Source organism: Taeniopygia guttata, chromosome 2 (assembly GCF_048771995.1).
Source record: "Taeniopygia guttata chromosome 2, bTaeGut7.mat, whole genome shotgun sequence".
Taxonomy (NCBI): Eukaryota; Metazoa; Chordata; class Aves; order Passeriformes; family Estrildidae; genus Taeniopygia; species Taeniopygia guttata.
The window spans coordinates 127,444,397-127,456,791 of record NC_133026.1 but is presented as its reverse complement, the minus strand read 5'-3'; the positions used below and the strand labels follow the sequence as shown (position 1 = coordinate 127,456,791).

Genomic DNA, 12,395 nt, shown 5'->3' with positions numbered 1-12,395 from the left:
AATGCGTATCAATGGAGTTTATAACCTTTGGAAAGCAGATAGTCTTTTTTTTTCTTTTTTTTTTTTTAATTTGGAAAGAACTTAATATATTTTCCTCACTACGAAAGGGTAAACAATAGTAAGCACAGAAAGAAAGGCAGGTAATATGTCAGCTCTTGCAGCATGTACATCACCTAGTGGACATGCTTTGCATACTAAAGGGTGGGGATGGGATCTATCCTGCTAATGCATATTTTCTGCTCATGTTATCAAGTGTTAATCCTGGTGTGTGTTTTCCGCACATGTGGAGCTGCAAAGCGCACCCAGCAACTTGTGGCTCACCTGTCCCAGCCCTTGCCAAGCCCCGGAGAGGGGGCAGCATTTCTGCAACACAGCACTTCTTTATGTTTTTGCTGCTTTTCTGTGCAGGGGTCAAAGCAGGATTTAGCCTGTATTCCCAAATAAACCAAAAATGATTTTCTGAAGAAAGCGTTTGCAACATTGGTGCAATCCTGCAGCACACTCCATCCCGCTGCAATCCTCTGCACTGCTCAACCTACAAAATGTGTGCAAACAGACTGAGGGGAAAACAAAGCGTGGTCCACACGAATATGCAAAATACACTTGCAAATTAGAGGGAAAATTGGAAAGATATGGTTAAGGCAAAGGTTTGTGAGTTAAAGCTATCGATGATCTAGCTTAGCATTCTATCTGACTGTTTAGTTTTACACAAATATTTACTGCATCACTTCATGCAAATGAGAGCTTCTCAAGTGAATGCTGTCGTAGCTACCTACAGCCCTGATCTGGATGCCAAGGCCCAATCCAGCTTCAGCAGAAGCAAACAGCGAGATCCTTGTGCACTTCATGGATTCTGAAAGTAAGCTTCTGGAAGTGGAAAACACATTTGTAGAGGAACATCCCTGAAAAAAAAATGGACTTTTTACGTCTGAAGTGTGACTGGAAAAGTGTTTGAGGAGCATGAGCTCTGGATGGGAACATGTGACAATATGTAACACTCTGAGCTGCAAGGCAGTGACAATTAAGAGGGACATACTTGTCTCTATTTTTAAACAGCAATGAGGTGAGTTGATATTTAAGTTCTGTTCCAAGAATTTCAGTGCAGATGACTGCCCATAGTATAATTATTCACAGTAAAGACTGAGCCATGTTTCAGCTCTGAACATTTGATTGGTCTCTGTACAATCAAAATATAGTCAGATTTGGACAGCCTAGCAGGATATTTCTGACTTCCATGTGCAACTATACTTTAACCAGCCTTTCTCTCACACAATGTCACACAGTGATACACAGTGTAAATCCTTCATATGTCAAATCAGACATGGCATCTACAGTCTGCAGAAAAAAATCTGCAGGGTGTAAAGTTACCAAGTGTTTGTGAGGTCTACTGTGAGGCTGCATTTTTTTTTTTTTCCTTCCTGAAACCTGAATTCATCTTCCAAAGAACATGTTTATTTTTCCTTTTTTTACACAAAAACCACATCTACTTTCTCTGGGAAATAAATATAGAAAAGAAAAATGTATGGATAAGAGAAGTTTGCAATAAGCCAGGCTTCAAGCATCAGCTTTACAGTATAATGATAAGACTCAATGGTTACAATCTTTTGTTATTTAGGAATCACGTCAATTCTCCCAGCATGTCTAAGAAAAATATAGTTACCATTAAGTAGTTGGCATTTAACACTCTCTACCACACTCCATTATCTGAGAAGGTTTTGTCCTTACTGGGAACAGTGAGAAATGTCACATAAGATGAGCCAGAGCTGGGAGTTTAAATAGGTGATTTCTGTATTTTTCTCATTATGAAATGAGACCACAGAAGTCTATAAACTTCATGGATATTAAATTGCTAATAGTTCAGATTAGATTTTCCAGAGTTTTTAAATCTAAGCTGATGCTCGTCCAATAATTTGAACAGTAGTGCCTAGAAAGTTGATTGATCTTTTGGAGTGAATGTACACACCAAAGAGGAAGCATTGTAGGGTTTTTTAAAAAGCTGTAAACTGAGAATTAGGAGTCAGTATTCAGTCTGTGACAATTCATCAAAACATGGTCTGAGACCACTGGCAAACCTCTTCTTTATTTGTCACCTTACACATAGAACAATTGGAACGAAAGTATCATGCCACAAAGATTTTCAAACTGAAATTTCTAAATCTGCTGAAGACAAAAGAAGCCTTATAAAATTTGCTATCTTTAGATTATTTTTAAATATTTGAAGATACCTTTTAAAAGACTCTCCCATAATTTTGGCTTTGAAATAGACCTCTGTAAAACAGATAGTTTTTAAATTAGAAATCAATGACAGACTTGTGGCTGCTCACCATCTTTGTAAATTGAAATCACAGTAGACCAAAACATGTTCTGATTTATGTAGTGTAAAGCTGAATTTACTCCAAATTCGACCCTGGATTACAAGATACTGACCAGTTCATTAAATTCCATATCCTGAAATGTCTGCAGAAAAGGTAGCTTTATCCAGATAATAAAATATATTTTAAACATATTTTCAAAATCAAACAAAATTTCAAAGCCAGCAACAGAGGCAAATACTGTTGTAAACATGCAGATAAATATAGACAAAAATGTTTCCCCCCTTTTGGAAACGTGTATGCCTTTATAATAAACACACAGAATGCTACTTTGCATTCAATATGTCTATTTAAAATTAAGTATTTGTAAATTTGCAAGATCAGGCCTATAGTGTATATGTGTGTGCGTACGTGTGTGTACGTGTATGTACAGGAATAAAGAAGGCAGCTTGATTAGAAGTTCTATTCCATGCTCACTCTTTTACTTAACATCTGACATTGGAAAAAATGAAGCTAAATGTTCCAGCATTTCTGACAGTTCCAATCCATTATCTGCAATCTGAAAAAAAAAAGAGTACTTTTTTACAGTGAAGCAAATGTAAGAAGTTTTTTTTTTTTTCTTTGTGGAGACGCCTTCTTTATATAGTGACAACATGACAGCAGAGATACCAGTTTGCTGTAGATTGTGTGACTGACAATAATATTCTCTGCAACACGTAGAAGGGAATAACTGATGAATCAGAAAATATATGGATGCCTACCGAAATGATTATGTAATGAAACACGAAGTCAAATGGTGGCATGCTTCTATTAATTGTAGATGATAGTAATTAATTTTCACTGCAGTTGTGATCATGTCGCTGCTTTCAGAAGAATCCAGAATCCCCTTCCAGGAAAGTGTGAAATTGCATATGGGTTCTTCAAGCCATGAAAGACTATAAATTTCTTTTAAAATAAGAGAGGGAGGCCTTCCTCGATACTGTACTTTAGAAAGAGGAAAAAACAAAGAGAAAAAGAAAATGATAATTGTTTTCTCTAAGGCTATTATCTAATGCAAAAGCAAACAGTCTGACTGGAAATCAGCTAACAGAAGGGGATTAGAGAGTAGATCTGAGAGTGGCTTGATTTCTAGCACTGCTGTCTCTTCACACAGTGATGAGACACAGGCAGAGCAGCCAGGAGCTCTCCAGATGGCTAGAGAAAGTGTTTGTCTTGGGTTACTGCAGGGCAGTCTGGACTCTTAAAGCCGGGGAGGCATCATTAGGGAGCAAGTTAGATGTCCACCCAGTAAAAGCGAGCGAAAGAAAGAAAGAGTAGGCAGGCTGCCCGAGAGGGACCACGCTCGCCTATTGTTAACATATACTTGACCCCCACTAACCTCTTCACGACACAGATGTCTCCTACCTCTATCACCTCCCACTGCTTTAAGCCCTCCCCCCCTGCACCTGGGTAGCGGGGCCGGCCCGGCTGCCGGCAGTATGCTGCCTGCCTCGCGCGCTGCCTGCTAGCGGGAGCCGGGCGCAGCGAGCGCAGCGGCGGCGCAGCCCCGGCCGGCGGCGGGCTCGGCTCGGCACCGCTCGGCACCGCACCCCGGCTCGGCTCGGCTTCGCCGCGGGCTCAGCTATGCGTCGGCTGCTCGGGGACAGGCAGAGACCCCGCCACTGACAGCGGCTGCTCCCTGCGCTCCACATCACGTTTGTCTGAGGCGGCGGCGGCGGCAGCAAGGAGAAGGACCTGGGCATTAACTATCTCGACTTGGAGACTTTGCTTTATTTTTGGTTATTGTCCTTTCCCGTGGAACCAGTAGTCTCTCTCGAGCTGATCCTCCTTTAAAAAAAAAAAAAAAAAGAAAGAGCGAGAGAGGGTGGTGGGGGTGGGGGGGGGAAGAGCAGCTGGAGTTTCTCCTCAGCTCGTTTTGACTTTTGTGGACGTGGATCATCTGGACTGGGAAGGGAAGCCGCGCGGCGCTGCTCTCCCCTTTCCCACCCCCTCGCCCCTCCAGCAGCCTGGGCTGCCGTCTCTCCCCCGAGCAGGACGGGAACTTTTATTTGCAGCTCGCAGCCCGTGGCGAATGGTGGGCATCTCCGGTCCTCTGCAGTGTGAGTACGGGCGCGGGCAGGGCTGGCTGGGCAGGGCGCGCCGGGGCGGGGGGAGCCCGAGCCCCTTTTCTTTGCCTTTCTCCTCTCCCGCAGGGCTCCCCGGGCTATGAGGGGCTCCCGTGGCTGTAACTAACCCAGGCGGACCGGGGCTGCTGCTGTGCCCGGGCCAGGTTAGCGCTGCATGCAGCCTTACATGCTCTGTCCCCGGCTTACAAACTAGCACCCCGGATACTGCTCAAGAGCTCAGAAACCAAATAACCCAGTTTTGGCAGAAAATAACCCTCCCAGGCATATATTATAACAAAGCGTCAGATTTCTGTCTGGATTTAGGACTTGCCTTTTTCCTTCCTGCCTCCCCTCTCTCCAGGCTCTAGCGCTGGCCAGTGTGAGTTGGAGTGGCTGAAATATTTCTGATGGGATTGTTTTGTTTCGCTTGTTGTCTCACTGCAATCATAGGTTTGTGCAGCACTGGCAACATCTTTTCGGACTATTTTGAAAAATATTTTATGCGGTGCATGTCTCCTTTAGGTGGTCCGCGGTCTTGCAAATAGCTTGTTTACTAAAACGACAGGATAACGCTAGGGATTGCATTTCCGAAACTGCCATACACTGTAACTGTGTCATCTCCTCTGGCTGTGCTGAAGGGTTCGATTCCATAAATTCGCAACAGACCATTGATAAAGGAGATTGGAAGGATGAAAACCACATTCCCGGCCATTTAGACAAGCCTTTGACTTTTGCGGAGTTCGAGTCCTTTTGTTAGTGCCAAAGTTGAGAAATTTGGTTGAGTGCAGGGAAGGATTTGCCACCCTAGCAGGAGCTCCCGCGACTCCGTTTCAGAAGTAATTTATAGCGACCTAGCTGTCGTTCTTGTACTCCGCTCCCCTAGATGTTAGAGAGAAACCGAAAGTAACTAATCGGACGCAGCTCTTAAATCGTTCATGCTGCAACCAGGAGCTAAAATGTTGCTTCCCTCAGTTCAGTGATAAGTTTAAAGGAGGGAGCGCGAGGGTATGGGGAGCCGAAGCAGCCTCCCCCTCCTGCCCCCCAGGTTGCAGCCGGAGCCGGGCGCGGCGGGACCGCCCTGCCCGACCGCAGCCGGAGGCTCTCCGGCATCGCCGCTGTGGGGAACAGACGCCTCGAAGCCGCTCGGGTTTCTCTGGGAAAGCAGCCCTCCATCTTCCGATCCGCAGCAGGCTCTGCCCGCCGCCCCCTCTTACCTCTGCCATGCCCTAAATCACGGCAGGGAGACGATCCGTCTCTCGCAGCCGCCCGGCCGTGACGCCCGGGAGCCGGCAGCTCCCGCCCCGCAGATAGCTCAGGAGCGGGCTGCGATCTGCTGAGTCCGCGGCAGCAAGTCTGACCGAAAGAGCTGCTTAAGTTTTCTACTGACAACCAGAGCCGGGCGGGAAGCGCCTGCCTTCGCCTGCCTTCGCGGCCCCGAGGTGCGCTATGCACGACTGCGCGCCCGCCTGTGCGGGCAACGCTGAACGCGCCGAGGGCACAGCACGGCGCGGCAAGGGCTGGGCAAGAATGGGTATATGTCTCTTAAAATCAGCCTGCGGGAGCTGCCGGCTGTCTCTGGGAAAGCAGCAAGTGCCAAACGCTTGGTTATTGGCGTAGCCCTGGCTAACTAAAAGAATGTCTTGTGAGTCTTGGTATGTACAGCCAAGCGTTTGCTCCAGCAAGTACTCCTGTGCTTAATGTAATGCTGACCCCTTTAACTTTTAACATCGCTTCTCCTAATTAATCTGTTCAGGCCCCAGACTTAAATGGCTGTCCACAGCTGCTGCAAATTGATTTATCCCCTGATGGTGGTCCGAGTTGCTGACCAAAGCAGGATTTTTTTTCTCCTCCCCATTTTTAGTCTACTAATCTGTTTTGACTTATTTCCTACTTACAGTAATGCTTGAATGCTTTTTGAAGGACTTGGAAAATATCTTCCATAGACATGTAACTAGAAACATAATTATTGTATTTGTAAACACAATATGTTAGGGCTAAGGGTGAGTATAATTTATTTAACTACACCCTTGAAGCCTTACACTTCCGTCTTAATTTCTGCATCCTGACAGATGCAATGGAAAGTTTAAATAAGCAACTTTGTTAACTGAAGTTTGAGGCAAGATGTGAAAGACGATTTTAGAGTTGAATTCTATTGTCCAGATTTTCTGTTCAGCTTTTCTGTTAACGGCTTAGTGAATCTGGATAGCTGAGAGGATTGAAACTGGTTTTTAATGTTTGTTAAAGCTGATGCTTGACCTTTCCATGGGAAGTCTGAAAACCTCATTCAGTTTATTCTGGGCTGATTTCCTTAGGAAATTCAATATGATCAGGGAATTTCCTTCAGCTCAGCTGAATGGTAAAAAAGTTACTCCATCTTGTTTATGCATTCTGGTTTTAGCACTAGGTGTTTCTGTGTCTCCCCTTCAATAGGAAGATAATAGGAAAAGACAGGAGTATGGCTCATTCATAACTATACAGTCTGTGAAAATATGGAATTGGCAAAGGCTTTGTTAGGTGCAAGATTCACTGCAGATTTGCTGTAAAGGTTTTCAATTGGGAACTTACAATAACTATGCTTGATAATTGATAACTTTCTTAAGGTCAGTTTCATCATATCTGAACCTTCAGTATAATTGCTACTGTTTTCAATTAATGAGTCATTTTCCTTCGCTGTCATGGGAAGCTCAACATCAATGCAAAAAAAATGCCAAACTCCACCAAAAATCCAACAGACTCTTGAATCCGTTTGTGACTCTGGCAAGCTGGAGCCAGGCAAGGGGTACAAGAGATGATAGCAGGACTTCTTTCTGTCCTGTGCTTGCAGAAGGGTGAGTGGCTGGGTTCTTGAGCCATGAGCATGCTGTAGGGAGACAAGAACCATTCTGTTTGTAATGGAATGCAGACAGCAGTGTTAGGTCACTGCTTCCTGGCAACTGCTGCACAAGTTGTTTTTCTTCAAAGGCTTTGAGCTTTTAAATAGTTTCCAAAATCTTTTTAAGTAAAACGCTGCCTTCTACCATTTTTGATCACCTTAACTTGTTTCGTGCCTAAATAATGGACCAGTAAAACATCACACAGTATCTCTCATCTGTGTACGCTTAACACTATGTATGCCTGTGTGCACATGGAGTTTTATACAGGGAGTATTGTTTTTGGAATAATGGGGGAGAAAAATAGCTCCACCTGGAGTGCTGGTCAGTGGATAGTCAGTTCAGGACATTCTTCCCTGTCAAATCCTGTTTCTCACTTCTCTGAAACGAACTTCAGACGACAGGCGTTTAATGTGAAGCTCGCCTCACTGAGGTACTGTGCAGACTGCAAACTCCTCATTGCCAGACCCTTTGGGTGAAATAGGCATCTGCAGTGTTTGCATTGGGGGTGATGGAAGAATGGGCTTGCAATTGTCATTTTCAACTTTCAAATCCACTTGCCACAGTCCATTACTGTTAAATCTTTAGCTAGTTGAATAAGGATATCAGTATGTTGCTATTGCAGGAGCTTCAGACTTTTTAGACTGGGGGGTGGAGGAAAAGGTCTTGTTCTTTGTTCTGTAGAAACTTAAGTTGTCATGCAGAGATCGAGAAGACTTAATAGCTGAAATAAAACATGAATTTGCTGGTCTGAAGAGGCCATTTCTCATGGCTTGGCTAAAGAAATGTGAAAAGAATTATATTAATCTGAATACATTAAAAAAACTTGATCCATGTAGTTTGATCCATGCTCTTTTCCATGCAGCCTTTAACACAACCTACAATATGTAAGAAGTTGAAACTGACACTGAATTTAGTAATGAGAGTGCAAAACATTAAAACTTTAAAACATTGGCTTCCAGGTTACATTGTCTTTGTGATGTTTCACATCAGAGATCTAAACCAGTCAGTTTAAAAACTGAACTTTTAAGGCAATGGGTCTTGGTTTTCCACATAGACGTTCCTTTTTAAAGACCTGCTTTTAAAATGCACTTATCCTGTTCTTACTATAAACTTTATTAGTTTAATATATGGTAGCACAAATATATCAGGAAGTAGCAGACTGTGTGGTTTTGTGGATAAAGAAAAATGAACAGCAGACATAAAATCAAAGTCTGTTCTATCCTGTTCTTGAAAAGCTTTTTTTTTTTTATTTTCTCCCCTCCAAATTTTCATCTGAAAGACAATGACTTCTATCTTCATTTTTTTTCTGCCATCGATATGAAAGTTTCCAAATAACGTTTAGACAACAGTGGACATTTTATTAAAGTAAACATTAGTTCAGTATAATGGAGGTAATTGTAAGTGATAAGAGCAGAGCAGGTTATCTGTGTGTTGTTTAAACAGAAGGAGCTATTTTGCACCATTTCCAGTAGCCATCTGTAGAGGAGAAGGGTTTGCACCTGTCTGTCCACACTAATTATAGATTAGGTCCAAAGAAATGAAATTCGAGTAGCTTTTCTTTTAATGAAATCCATGGTGATTTTATTGTAAATGTGTTTTGTGTACAGACAGTGATGGTTTGTCTGTGAGTAAAATAAATTGCTGTATGGCTGTTACGTACTTGTAGTTGTAAAGCAAGATACTGCTGCATTAACAAAGGTCCTGAATAAAAATGCAATGCTCCATTTAAGTCCTAGGCTTCAGTGATGTCTTTTGCTAGGCTTAATCAAAAAGATTCACTGTAGGCACAGTTATTTAGGGCCATGTTTCAGGGTAGACTTTTCAGTTATCATCACTTTCATGTCAATGTACTGGCATGTAGGTGGTCCTTTGCCTGAAATATGAGGCAGAAATGGTTTCATGTTAAATATGTACACATATACATGCGGACTGTGTCAGAAATAGTTTCCTCTGGTTTAATCTATATTATTAAAAAAAAAGTGGAAAGAGTGAGAAACGCATTCTGAAGTAAAAGGTCACATGAATTTCTACCACATCTGTTTATAGTAATTATGAACATAATTAACATAAGAATTACAAGTGAGGTAATGACAAGCTGAGCTATGAGATATTATGCCATAACAGTCATATGTTGGAATTCTCACATTATAGCACACTAGAATTCACATATTCAATGCAAGAAAGAAAATGTTAGATTTTTATCTATTTTAATGCTTCAAAACTTATCTGCCTGGGGCAGATGGACTTTCCGCTTTAGAGGAAGGTAACCCATTATTACAAGAGAGTCAGTTGAAATTAAGATTTCTAGCCTGCAGCTTGGACTTTGAGACAGCTGTGCTTATGGAACGCCACTTCTGTTACACATTTGTATTCTGATTGTATTTATTTTATTAATACACAATGTTTTATTTTTAAATGTGTTTTCACAGCAAACTGCTTACATTAGGAAGGACCCTGGATTAGGTTTTTTTTTAGAGTTTTGTGATTTGAGTAATAAAAGTATGGTCAACATAGACATAAGATGCACATGGTGGCCCTGCAAGATGAGAATCTGGCCGATCCTAAATTAGTTCCTAAATCATGGAATATGTTCAAGGAAAAGCTCTGTAACAGAAATACCAAAAAAGAGCAGTCTCTAATTTGTGTGTAATAGTTTGAAATAATATATGCAGAAAAAAAATCTCTGTATTACCTTGCAGGTTGAATTAATTGAAAAGTCACTTTTCTTTAGAAATGCGTAGAACATGCCATTAAGTTTAGGAGCTAAGGTTTCAAACAAGTTGACTAACTTTTGTAATATGACCTGTCTGATATTACCTCCAAATACGGTTGTCACGCAACTGACAACTGGAGGAAGTTCAGGGAGAAGTGGCCCTTCTTCAGGGTAAAAATACTGGCTGAGGAATGCATAGTAAATTTGACATGTGAAAATCAGTTTGCCTTCACTGAAAAATTAAGGTCCTGGTTTTGCAATAGGAACATTTGGCCATCTGCTGTCTTTCCAAGGCTAAACATATAGAGTGGTTTATGAAAAAAAAAATATTACCTTGTGCTATGTCTCAGTGATACCAAGAGGTTTTCACATTATTGGATTAGTGGAGGATTTGTGACAGACTCCTTTTTTTATCTGACATTCATTGCAGTGACACGATTTTCACACACATGCCCTTCCCCCATCTAGGTTCTGGTTTTCACTTTGTATTATGTGTCAAATTCCCTTTATTCCTTTTCTTGTGGAATAAACTGCTATCTTGGACGAGTGATTTTGGAAGGAGTTTTGCACTGAACAATGCCAGTCTCACTTCAGCGTGCTGTCATTTTCCTCTTCCCTCCTTCGTGCAATGGAAATGTGTTTCCTAACAAAAAAGTGTTGATTCCCACGGAGAAACATTTTAGAAACTTTAAAACCTGGGCGCATAGAGTGCCTGGCGCTGGCATAGCTATTCTGCCGGCTGGCCGCACTTATGGTAGGCAGGCCAGGCCACTTTGCTGTCCTTGCTTTCCATGCTTCGTGCTAACCCCGTGCTCTTGGACGAATCCCGACAAAACAGCCCCTCAGTTTTCACAGAACCCGAGTTATGAAGTATAGGGACCTACTTCTCCTTATTGCTCATTCTCTGGTGAATGATGCCACCACTTTGTAGCAGCAGTGCTGTGTTCAGGCTCTTAATGCCAGTGGTGACAATAAGCAGGCTGGATTAGGTAGGGACTTGGCCAAACTGGGAGCGCATAGAGTCTGTGACCGTACCGGGTCAGCGGCCGCTGTGCTCCGTGCGGGAATTAGGCACGGTGTGTGAGGAGGTAGCCGGGCTGCAGCAGTAGGTACGGCCTGTGAAAGGAGAGCCGGGCTGCAGGCAGTCACTGGGACGATCGCCTTAGTGGGGGTGGTGGCGGCCACCTCCGGCAGGGGAGCCTTGGGGAGCCAGCGCTGCGCGACCCCTGGCAGGGTCCTTATCCTGGAGAGGTGCTGGGCAACTTCCAGGGCCGGAGCCGGCCCCAGGGCAGGCACCCACAGACCTGGGCACCGCCGCCTTCTCCCGCGGTGGGCGGTGCGGAGGTGGCGCCTCTCCTCGTGCCGGGCGCGGCCTCCCCGGGGACCCCGGGCCGGCTCCAGCCGCGCTCCGGCCCCGCTGCCCCGCACATCCTCCGGCCGCCATCTGGGCCGCGCTGATACCGTAATCGGCCCGATGCACGCCGCCGTGCCGCTCCCCCCGCGCCGGCGGGGCCGCGGAGCCGCGATGCTCCGTCCCTGCGCCGCAGATAAGCAGCGAGGCGCGTGAGGCGCACAAAGCTCGGGCCGCGCCGGCGCCGCCTCGTCCCTCCCGCCGGAAGGTAAAAACCCCCCGCGGGCGGCAGGCGCGGAGGGGCGGGCGGGGGGACGCCCCTCGCCGCCTCGCACCGCCCGGTCCGGCCTGGCCCGGCACGGCGCGCTCCGGCTGCACAGCCGATAGGCGCAGGGAGAAGTGAAGATGTAACCACTTATTATCTCCCCCCGGGGCGGGCGGGGATTTACGGACAGAGATCAGCCGGCGGGGAGACGGGATCTGCCTTTTGTTGTGCTGCCTCCCCCCGGCCCGGGCAGCCCCGAGGGGAGCGGAGAGGGGCTCGTCTGCCGCGCTGTCCGCGGGCAGGGAGGAGGTGGCCGCAAACAAAGGTGGTGACTAAGGGACCCCACTTTAAACACAGCCCAGAGGAACAGAGGGGGCCATGTCTGGGTGTCTGCGGGACGGGGTGGAGGAGCCCCGGCCTGGGGAGGCAGCGGGGCTGAGGGGATGTGACAGCCCCGGTCTGTCATGCCCGGGCACCCACCGCTCACTCCTGGTGTGGTTTCAGTGAAGGATCCTAACTTCCAAAATTCCCGAGGGGGATGACACCAGGCTTCAGGAAAAGTGCCCTGTTTGCTCTTTTTTGTTGTTTTGGATGGACTTCTGGTGGTGCTTTTTAAGTTCTCTTCCAGATTAAAATGAATTGCATGCTCAGTGTGTGCACACCGGTGCTTTAAAGAACGGCTTTAAACAATTACCTTTATATTTAAAAGTTTGAAATATTTATACTGCCGTTGCACTTTGTCAAGTGTTTGCACAGATAGATATATAGATATGATC

At 45.0% G+C, this 12,395-nt stretch overlaps 1 protein-coding gene and 1 long non-coding RNA gene across 5 annotated transcripts in view; one reads left to right on the top strand and one right to left on the bottom strand.

Annotated features, from left to right (window-relative positions):
- Positions 1-2,053: 2,053 nt before the first annotated feature.
- Positions 2,054-6,073, bottom strand: LOC115493947 (uncharacterized). Its single transcript, XR_012054227.1, has 3 exons — positions 5,632-6,073; positions 4,749-5,296; positions 2,054-4,139 (listed from the first exon to the last, which is right to left on the bottom strand). It is a non-coding gene; the product is annotated as an uncharacterized lncRNA (long non-coding RNA).
- The window catches only part of RUNX1T1 (RUNX1 partner transcriptional co-repressor 1), a 115,962-nt gene continuing 107,703 nt past the window's right edge, over positions 4,137-12,395 (top strand). For 2 of the 4 annotated variants that reach the window (XM_030266405.4, XM_030266404.4), the window contains exon 1: positions 4,137-4,411. In XM_030266405.4, the coding sequence (XP_030122265.1) occupies positions 4,384-4,411 (28 nt within the window). In that variant the 5' untranslated portion in view covers positions 4,137-4,383. Of the gene's footprint in view, positions 4,412-6,108; positions 11,623-12,395 lie in introns of those variants that run through there. The other 2 variants (XM_072924820.1, XM_072924821.1) reach the window with 2 other exon arrangements.